Below are 9,912 nucleotides of genomic sequence, written 5' to 3'. Positions count from 1 at the left end.
CTCCCCACTCTCCCGCCCCCAAGCCCCAGCGCCAGGGTAAGGTCCCTCTAACTAACCCGCAGCCTGCCCCACGCCCCACCCGCCAGTGGAGCGAATGGTCTCCAAGACAGGTTACGGTGCCCAGCGCAGATCCCCAAAGCCCCCTCCCAGCCCTCCCCAGGCCTCCCTCCAAGTTGAGCCCAGTCTCCTAAGATGAACTCCAGGTGGCCCCCTACCTCACCCCAGCACCCCCTGCCGTCCCCACACCTGCCCCAAGCCAAGGGGGTGGGCACAGGTGCCCAAGTCTCCAGCGGCCTCCTCGGGGTCAGCATTTGCCCTCTGGTCCCGCAGTGGAGGTGGCAGGAAAGGGGTACCCGGGGAGGGCGGGGCCCCCATTCCCGCTTTGCTTCAGGAGACGCTGCGTCTGAAGGAGAAGGAAGGCTGCCCGCAGGCCGTCCACGCGCTCCTCTCATGGCTCCTGACCCAGGACACGGCCGCCATCGAGGACTTCTGGAGGGTCCTCTTCAAGGACTACAACCTGGAGAGATACCCCCGGCTGCAGCCCATCCTTCACAGCTTCCCCAAAGGTGGGGGCCCCTGGGGGCTGGGGCCCCGGCCGGCTCAGCCCCCCTCACTGGGGCTGGCAGCAGCAGTCATCCTCTGAGCCCCAGTTGGACTGTGAGAGGGGAGGCGTGGGGCTGTTTAGGGAGCCCCGGACATCACCTAGACCATCTTGGCTTCTAAGAGCAAAGAGCTGAGGCCTCACCTGCCTGAACGGGGCATCAGTTCTGGGCTTGAAGCTCAGCCTCCGGCCCTGCACACGCCCGCAGATGTGGACCTCAGCCAGCCCCGGAAGGGGAGGAGGCCCCCAGCTGGCCCCAAGGCCACCGTGCTGCTGCCCAGGCCCCCCACCAAGAGGAAGGCCCTGGAGGAACCGAGGGCCACCCCGCCGGCAGCTCTGTCCCCGAGGGGCACCTCCAGCCCAGGTACCCAGCTTGAGGAGCCGGTGGGGTCACAGATCCCCTCACAGAGCCCTACACTCCCCGACCACGCCCCCTCCCCGACCTGGTCCGGGAGCATCTGTCCCTCCTGCTTGGCCCAGAGCCGGCCTGGCAGAGGTCCCTCTGGAGACTTGGACGGACACCCCGTATGAGCCCCACAGCCCTTGTTGACCCCCGGGCCCCGTGAGTAGGCAGGTGGGTCTACCTCCTGTCTCCTGATGTGGACACCAGAGCCCGGTAAAGCAAGGGGACACACCAGAGTCCGGGAGACCCCACCTGGCACTCTCCCACCTGTGCCCTGGCCTTGGCCCAGCAGCGGGAGGAGGGCCAGGCTGTCCCTGCTCCCCCACAGGCTCCCAAGCCAAGGCCAGGCCCTCCAAGAAGTCAGAGAGCAACGCAGAGCCACAGCGCCTCCCGCTGGGCAACGGTGAGCCAGGCCCCAGGTCTGGGGGTCAGGGGTCCGTCTTGGGAGCTGGGACCATGCTGGCCTGGGGTCACCCCACCTACGCCCCTCTGAGTGCCCCATCCTTCAGGGCCAGCTCCGGCTCTGCTTCCTCCAGAGAATACCCCCTGTCCCTTGGCCAGATGCAACCTGGGATCCGGAGACCTCCCATGGGCCCCTGGTGCCGGCCTGAGGGCAGGCTCTGGGGACCCTGCCTCCCTCCCAGCCCAGTCCAGGGCCACATTCCAGCATCTCTGTTTATTCCCGCCAGCTGGGTTCGAACGGCTCATACACCACACATCAGACCACACCACATACGTGTACACGCACACGCACTCCATGGCCCATCTCTGCACTTACATGTGGGCTGTCTGTCTGTCTGTGGAGGGGCTGGACCCCCTCCCCGGCCTGCCCTGCATGGAAAGAAGGAAGGATTCTGCTCCCCAGATGCCCCGCACTCCCCACTGCCCGTGCTCAGGAGCCGTGGTCCCAATAGATGACCCCCCATTTGGTGCTCCTTTCCCCAGGAATTCAGACCATGTCCGCTTCGGTCCAGAGAGCCATGGCCGTGTCATCTGGGGACGTCCCAGGAGCCCGCGGGGCCGTGGAGGGGATCCTCATCCAGCAGGTGTTTGAGGCAGGTAGACGGCGCTGGGGAGGGGCTGCCAGGGGATCCTCAACCCCGCTCATCTCCCCGGTGGCTCCAGAGCAGCTGCGACATGGAGGAGGCAGCCCCCACTCCCTGCAGTGGGTCTGCCGTCTCTGGAGCGGATGCTCTGGGCAGGGCTTGGGGGACTCCTGGACTCTAAGCTGGACAACCTGCGGCCCCAGCCCCGCCCGCCCCATCCTTGCAGCTCCTCCTTCCTCCACTCCCTGTGCTGCACACCCTCTGGGGACGCCGAGGACCCTGGGAGCTGGTGCGGGCTCCAGTCTCACCCACCAGGGATGGTCCCAAGGATCCCTACAGTAGTTTCCTAGGGCTGTTATGACGAGTTGCCACAAACGAGGTGGCTTAAAGGAACAGAAACGCCAAAATCAAGGTGTGGGTGGGGCCGGGCTTGCTCCCTCAGAGGCTCTAGGGCAGAGGCTTCTCTGCTTCCTCCAGCTCATGGCAACCCCCATGCCCCGGCTTGTAGTCACATCACTCAGCTCATCGCCACAGAGCCTCCTCCCTGTGTCTCTCTGCGTCCTCTTGTCTTCTCATAAGGATGCTGTCCTTGGACTTCGGTCCAGTGCAAGCCCATCTTAACATCTACAAAGACCCTACTTGCGAATAAGGCTGCATTCCGAGACTCCGAGTGGACGAGAATTTGGGAGACGTGCTTCCCCCGAGCAGAGAATCCCTGCTGTGTTCAGGACCCTGGGCCCAGAGCTGACTGGGGTGGGGTTTGTAGGGGAGGAACAGCCAGCTGTAGAGCCTCCCTGCCAGGCCCCCCCCCACCCATCTCCTCCCAGGTGGCTCCAAGAAGTGCATCCAGGTTGGGGGGGAGTTTTACACTCCCAGCAAGTTTGAAGGCCCCAGTGGGGCAATAAAGAACAAGACCCGAAGCGGCAGCAGCCTGAAGACGCTGGTCCGAGCCAAGGGGACCCAGGCTCCTGCCCCTGTAAGCGCTGCTGGGACCGCCCTTGGGGAGGCCTGGCCCTCGGCCCCCTCCCCCAGCACCCGGGGCAGCAGTATCACGTCACCTGCGGTGGGGAGCTCTGCTGGGGCTGGGGACTGCCCCTCCCGCCCGAATGCCTCCCCTGCTGGTGACCCTCTCTCTTCTCCCTGGCAGGGTGGAGGCGATTCGAGGGCAGGCCAGTGGGACAGGGCCCCGGGCCCCCCTGCCCTCCCCAGTGAGCCCCAGCTGCACCAGGTAACGCCCAGAGCACCCCCAGGATCCTGAGGGTAGGGCCTCCTGCCGATTTGCCGCTTGTCCAGGGCAGTCACTCCAGGGACTGGAGAACAGAGGTCTAAGCTTCTGTTCACAGGGTGGAACACTTTATTTTTAATAGTATTTTTTTCTGATAATACGCAATTGTAAAAATTCACATAAGTTAGAGCACGTGAATCTTCCCACGCTCTTAAAAGCACAACGTTAGGTCCGGCTGCCAGCTGTCCCACGCCTCACAGTTGGGCCCCTGCTAGGAGCCAGGAACCCAATCATCACGTACGCCCTTGGGCTCCCAGCACCGTTTCTGCCAGGGATCCTGACACCCCCGCCGGGCGCTGTGCTGGGCCCCGGGGAACCAGGAAATGAGAAGGACTCATGCCTGCCCCCAGGAGCTCCTGGGCTGCTGGGGCCTGGGGGGGTTGCTACAATGGGAGCGCTCATCACTGTGAGGGGCTGCCCAGCCCAGGGGGCTTCTGAAGGAAGTGGCATCCAGGGGGGCACGGTGGGTGCCATCCAGGCAAGGGTGCAAGCAGGCCTCAGGCAGAGGGGACAGCGGGTGCCCAGGGCCAACGGGAACACCGCTGGGCCTGCCCCTCCACCGGCCCGTGGATGTGGCCGTGCGGTCTTGGGGCCGCCTGGAGCACAGGCACCCGTGAGGAGCCAGCCTTCCTTAAGGACCGTCCTTCCCAAGAGGGATGGGCCAGCAGGTGTTCGGGGCTAGAGTCTCAGAGGTGGCGGGGGGCTTGAGGAGCCCTGGGGAGCAGGCAGTCAGGGCAGGATTTCAGCAGGGAGCCGGCGAGGGGAGTCTCTCGGGGAGGGCGCTGCCCCATCCCAGGTCTTCCAGACTCTGCGTGTCTCTCACCTGTGCCAGAAGAACGAGGATGAGTGTGCGGCGTGCAGGGACGGCGGGGAGCTCCTCTGCTGCGACGGCTGCCCCCGCGCCTTCCACCTGGCCTGCCTGACGCCCCCGCTCCACCAGATCCCCAGGTGGGCCTGGCCCTGCCCAGCCTCCCAGCTTCCTCACTTGCCCGCCCTGAGTGGGAGGCCACCCAGCAGTGTCTCCACTCCAGGGATGGGCAGTGAGCCCGGCCTGGGAGGGAGCCTTGGCTCAGGTCACCGGGCGGTGGGGCTGGGGCCCGGCATCCTCCCACCCATGTCCCCGCATGGCCGCGCTGTCCCCCCCAAGCCTGGCCAGCAGGGCCCTGAGGCCCAAGGCAAGGGATGGCCATCCCATCCCGTCTCGCCCCATCTTCCCCAGCCCAGAGCGCCACAAGCAGCTGACCAGCAGCACTAAGCAGAGTCTGACTCCAAGTCGGGCTGGGGAGCACAGAGGCTGCAGAGCTGCCCCCCAAGGGCCAGGGGGTGCCCATGCTAGGTCCAGCGCAAGGCCCCCTGCCCTGGCCCCCGGGAGAGCGCTGTCTGCTACCAGCAGCTTCCGCAGGTCAGGGCGGCCTGGGTGCAGGGCGGAGCGCTGGGTGGGCATTCTCGCCCCGACCCTGCCCCGCTCACCGCACGACCTTGACCAGGTCACATCTCTGAGCTAAAACAAGGGGCTCTGGCCGGGTCATGCCTCAGCTCTGCTCAATGCTGCCCGCCTTCCATTCTTTTCCTTCCTGGCCCTGACCAGCTCCTGTTCTACTGGGCACCGTCCCCCCGTGGAATCAAGGGAGGGTCCCAGGGATGTAACGAGGCCAGCCTAGGGAGGCCCTGCCTGCAAGGCACAGGCCCAGGCCGCTGCAGGTTCGCGGGTGTCGGGAATTCTTGGGGCTCATCCGAGAAGCACTCGGGGGATGTGCCAGGCTGGTGAGGGCCGCCCCAGCAGGGGTAGCTACCCCAGCATCCTGGGCTCTCCTGCTCACCGGCCGGGCAGGCCCTTCCCCCATGGCTCTGCCCGTTCCCCTTAGTTTCCCCATCGGAGAACGGAAAGGGTGACCTGGAGAAGCCCTCAGGCCTCCCCTGTGTTGCGGGCTTGGGAGGCCACTGTCCCCTCTGCCTCACCCTGCATGTCTCTGGCCGGTGACAACGCGAGCAGCGGGACCTGGAGGTGCTCCAGCTGCCTCCAGGGAAGAGCCCAGCGGGACCTGCTCCGGGCTGAGGAGCCAAGGCCCCAGGAGCCGCCTGCAGAGACCCCGGTACACACAGGCCCACTCCCAGGCCCTCTGTCCGCCGGCTGCCTGCCTCCTGGCCACTCCTGTGGGTCTGGCCTGCTCCAGCCAGAGAGCCACGTGCCCCCCACCCTGGCCTGGCCCCATCAATTCCACTTTCTCCCGTGGGACCACGGGGGCGGGCGCAGGCCACCGGGAAGCGGCCCTTACAACAGCCCCGCTTCTCAGTCCTCTGCTTTGGGGGCCTTCAGCTGTATCAGCCCAACACAGGGGGCGCACTTCGGCCACCGATAACATTCTCCAAAAATGTTTTAAGTGTTCTGTTACCGCAAAGTCACAACGGATACGATGCATGCCCCAGCATATGCCGAGTGTGTACTCCGACAGCCCGTGAGGGCCACGGGGCCCCGCTTTTAGATGGGGAAAGGGTCAGGGAACTTGCTGGGACCACAGAGCCGGGAACGGCACCCCGGCCTTTCCCACCCAGTGTGGCACTCCTCCCCACGACGCCAGCCCCCGGTTCCCAGGGCCCCAGCGGTCACTAACTCCTGGGTGGTGCTGGGCAAGTCCCCTGCAACACCTCTGAGAACTGACCCTCCGGTTCCAGGTCCTCCTGGCACTGAGGTCAGTGGGAGAGGAGGCCAGGGGACCGCCCAGCGAGCGCCCCGCTGGAATGGATGTTGCGGTCACCTACAAGAACCTGCTGGCCTCACCTCCTGCAGCCCCCCCGCTTGTGCTGGACCCCTCGGCCCTGCACCCCCTGTTGTGTGTGGGCCCTGAGGGGCAGCAGGTGAGCGGGGAGCTGGGGTCGGGGTGGCTGTCTTCAGGGAGCTCAGGGTCTACAGGGGCAGCCAGGCAGTGACAGGCGGGGGTAAGGAGGTAGGATTCAGATGGAGGTTAGGGGTGGGGGCCGCGGGGAGGGTGGGCGGAGGAGGCTGGAGGGAGGCCCAGGGGCTCTTGGGGTTTGCTAGATTACCAAGAACGAGGTGCGGGCTCTGCGGGGGACGGTGAAGGGAAGGGGCCTGCTGGAGGGATTCCAGAGGACACGACCGTTCTCTCATCGCTCTCGAAAGCCCCCTCACAAGGGCAGGAGATAAAGCGGGTAGAGTTCACAGCCCCAGGTCTCCCAGGCCCTCCTGCCTCCTCTGTAGCAGACGCCCTTCTGGGTTCCCTTGACTAGCCCTGAGGGGGGTCCGGGCCCACCAAGGGGAACCGAGACGGGGCACCTAGTTTCGCCAAGCTGCAGCCCAAAGGTGCTGGGGCGCCCTTGACCTCTCCAGGCCTGGATCCCGAAACCTCGGACTCGCCCCCCACCCCGTGCGCCCCTCCCGGAGGGGTCCCGGGGCCGTGCGCCCCTCCCCGCCCCCGGTCACCCCGCCGTGGTCCGCCTGCAGGGCCCGGCGCCCGGCGCGAGGTGCGGGGTGTGCGGGGACGGCGCGGACGCGCTTCGGTGCTCACACTGCGCCGCCGCCTTCCACTGGCGCTGCCACTTCCCTGCCGGCGCTGCCCGGCCCGGGTGAGTGCGGGCCGGTACCGGGAGGGTGGCGGGGAGGGGAGGGGGAGGGGCAGGGCCGGTGCCCCCCAACGGCTTTAAGATTCCGGGGTCCAGAGGACACTCCCAGCCCTGCCCCAGCCCGGACGGCCTGCAGCCTATGCTCCGCTCGCCAGGGCCGCCCTGCGCTGCAAATCCTGCTCCGGAGACCCCGCCCCGGCCCCCGGGGAGGGGGCGCCCGCCGCGAGTCCCGCCCCGAGCCCCGCCCGCCCGGCTCCCGGCACCCCCAAGCTCATCGCCAAAGCCGCCGCCGCCGGCCCTGGGGCGCAGGTGAGGGGGGACCCCGCATCGCCAGGGGAGGCCCCGGCCCGGGCGCCAGCTTCGAGGGTGTGCACCAAACCTCCTGACCGTGTGTTCATTCTGTACATACAATATATTTGTTTAAATCGACTCCCGTCTGATAACTTAAATCTGCCGAAAAAGGCAACCCTCCCAAGCCACAGTGGCTATGAAGCCGCCGGTTGGGGTTGGTTGCAGGCCCAGAGCTCCCCTAACCCCCCAGCTGCCCTTGCCCCTTCCGCAGCCCCCAGAGTGCCCCGTGCAGGGAGCGTCTTTCTGTCCTCGCGGTGGGGCGGGGCGGGGCAGGGGAGAGCGGAAGGGGAGGCGTGTGACTCCACCCGTGTGACTCCACCTGTGTCATCTGGCCTCCAATCCTCCAGCAGCCTTGGGCCCTGGGACCTTGGGGAGGAGGGACTAGCCTCACTGAACCTTCACTTCCCAGGGCTCCCTCAGAGCCAGGGAGTCCTGTGTGTCTCCTGCTCAGAGGCCTGCAAAAGGTGGCACATCTGCCCTGACTGCCCGCAGCAGGGGCCTTCCTTACCATATCCCTGCCCCTGAAGAATCCTCGGGGGCCCAGGGTGGTGATGTCCTACACCCGGCCATGGTCCATCCTACCTCCCAGTCCCACCTCGTAATCCCCTGCACACACGGTGGGTGCAGGCGCTGCAGGGCACCCCAGGCGCTGGGCACAAGAGGGCTCACACCTACTGGCGTTCCGCTCCTTCTGGAAGCCTCTCCTCATCCCCAGCCCTCTGCACTGTGTGTGCCAAGCCCTCACCCAGGGCTGGTGGCATCAAGGGCTGGAGGCGGTGCCGAGATTTGGCTGATTTGAGCTACAAACTGGACGATTGCATGTGGTTCCACTTAGTATGACCTCGCTCCCCCTAGCCTGTGAGCCAGGGGGAGTGTGCCACGTCCCCGGCTCTGGCCCTTGCCCCTCGGGGGCACGGTTGGCCCCGCAGGCTTGTTGGGTGGCTGAAGGGCTGGCATGGGACCAGGCTCTTTCCTGTCTGGGCCTCACGTTTCCCATCGGTGACAGGGTCCCTTCCAGCTGGTCCTTGCCCCAGAGGGGTGGCAGGGACCTGGCCAGGCAGCCCTGAGCTCGCCCGCGCCCACTCTGCCTCTGGAGCCGGATGTTAGAATTCTGTTCCGGGGTTCCCGCCTGGAGGAGCACGCAGCATCCCACTGCCCTGGCGCAGACACCGCCTCTAACCGCTGCTGCTGCCTCTGTAGGGAGTCCTGCTGCTGTGGGGATGAGCCCGGCAGGGGTGCGAAAGGTGGCTTGACCTCCTCCCTTTTCTGGGTTCCAGGTGGGGGACGATTCTGCTGTTCACGAGCCAGTTGTGCACAGGGATGACCTGGAGTCCCTCCTGAGTGAGGTAACACGTTACCTGGCTGGGGTCACACCCGCCCCCCTCTGCCTCCGCCTCCGCGGCCTCTGAAGCAGCCAGCTCCCAGGCCACGGGAGCAGCTGGAGACCCCTGTTCTGGACACCACAGGCCCACGTCACCCCAGATGGCGCTGGCCCCTCCGCGCACAAAAGAGCCAGAGCGGGCCCCGAGCTGCTCCCCTTTCTAGCTGCCCTGGAGGTCCCGGGGCCTGGACCCTGGAGAGCTGGCGGCTGGCACCGGGGCCACTGAAGCCTGATGTGGAGGCCATGACTTTCCCTGGGGCTGGGGCTGGGCGCTAGGCACTCTGGGACCACGCCCCCTTGCACATCCCTCCCTCGCCCTCCTCAACCCAGGCCCCTCCACCCGACAATGAACAGCTAGAATCACTGGGAAGAAAAGGTGGCTTTTAAGAAAGGTTAAAGTCCTCCAGCCACCCCCAGACTCCAGGTGGCTAGTACGTGTCCTCAGGGGCCTGGTGTGGCACCTTGGGGATCCCAGCTGACCACGGGGGCCCTGCCTTGGGTGGTGGGCCAAGCACGGGCAAGTCCCAGACACTGAAGCTGTCTTTAGAGGCCCCAAGAGGCCCAGGGGTGACCCCAGGTGCCAATATAGGTGGGCAGATTCACAAGCCCCTGTGGAGCAGGTCACCCCCGTTCTGTTGGAATATCGGGCATTCCCACGGCGCCCCCAGTCCCGCTGGAGCGTCAGGCCCTGCACAGAGCTGGGCAGAGTGAGGGAAGGAGCTGGCTCTGCCGAGACGCCCGGGAAGAGGCCACCAGTTGGCAGAACAGCCGTGGTGGCTGTGCCTGGGCTTCCAGGAAGCTCAGAGGAGGCGTGTGGGATGAGGCGTGCCCCCGGTGGGGCCTGGGGCCTGTTTCCACATCTCTGTATAGGAGGGCTGGCTTGGATGGCGCCTTCCCACCACGATGTTTATGACTCAGGTGGCCCCGGAGGCCAGGGTGGGCCGGATGTGGGCCGGGCAGGCACACCTGTGCCCCGAGGTTCTGGCCCAAGCCCCGCTCCCTGCTCTGTCGTGCAGCACTCCTTCGACGGCATCCTGCAGTGGGCCATCCAGAGCATGTCCCGCCCGGTGGCCGAGGCGCCCACCTTCCCCTGCTAATCCAGGACCCCGGCCTTCAGGCAGCGTGGGAGGAGGAGGGCAGGCACCTGAGGACACTGCCAGCGCCGGAGCAGACCTCATACGCACGGCCACTGGCTTGGAAAGGGACCGAGGGGGAGGTTAGGACCAGGCACTGAGACGTTCCAAGTGCCGTCAACAGTCAGCTTGT

At 66.3% G+C, this 9,912-nt stretch overlaps 1 protein-coding gene across 1 annotated transcript in view; it reads left to right on the top strand.

Annotated features, from left to right (window-relative positions):
* The window catches only part of AIRE (autoimmune regulator), a 10,426-nt gene extending 683 nt beyond the window's left edge, over window positions 1–9,743 (top strand). Inside the window, exons 2-14 of the mRNA XM_007452510.1 lie at window positions 392–566; window positions 810–965; window positions 1,333–1,407; window positions 1,950–2,063; window positions 2,878–3,026; window positions 3,198–3,278; window positions 4,168–4,283; window positions 5,329–5,428; window positions 6,009–6,191; window positions 6,796–6,917; window positions 7,070–7,190; window positions 8,543–8,611; window positions 9,663–9,743. Coding sequence (XP_007452572.1) covers window positions 392–566; window positions 810–965; window positions 1,333–1,407; window positions 1,950–2,063; window positions 2,878–3,026; window positions 3,198–3,278; window positions 4,168–4,283; window positions 5,329–5,428; window positions 6,009–6,191; window positions 6,796–6,917; window positions 7,070–7,190; window positions 8,543–8,611; window positions 9,663–9,743 — 1,542 coding nt within the window. The remainder of the gene's footprint in view (window positions 1–391; window positions 567–809; window positions 966–1,332; window positions 1,408–1,949; window positions 2,064–2,877; window positions 3,027–3,197; window positions 3,279–4,167; window positions 4,284–5,328; window positions 5,429–6,008; window positions 6,192–6,795; window positions 6,918–7,069; window positions 7,191–8,542; window positions 8,612–9,662) is intronic.
* Window positions 9,744–9,912: the final 169 nt, after the last annotated feature.

Source organism: Lipotes vexillifer, unplaced genomic scaffold (assembly GCF_000442215.2).
Source record: "Lipotes vexillifer unplaced genomic scaffold, Lipotes_vexillifer_v1.1 scaffold545, whole genome shotgun sequence".
In the NCBI taxonomy this organism is placed as follows: Eukaryota; Metazoa; Chordata; class Mammalia; order Artiodactyla; family Lipotidae; genus Lipotes; species Lipotes vexillifer.
The sequence above is the reverse complement of the archived record's forward strand: the minus strand, read 5'-3'. Positions and strand labels throughout refer to the sequence as shown.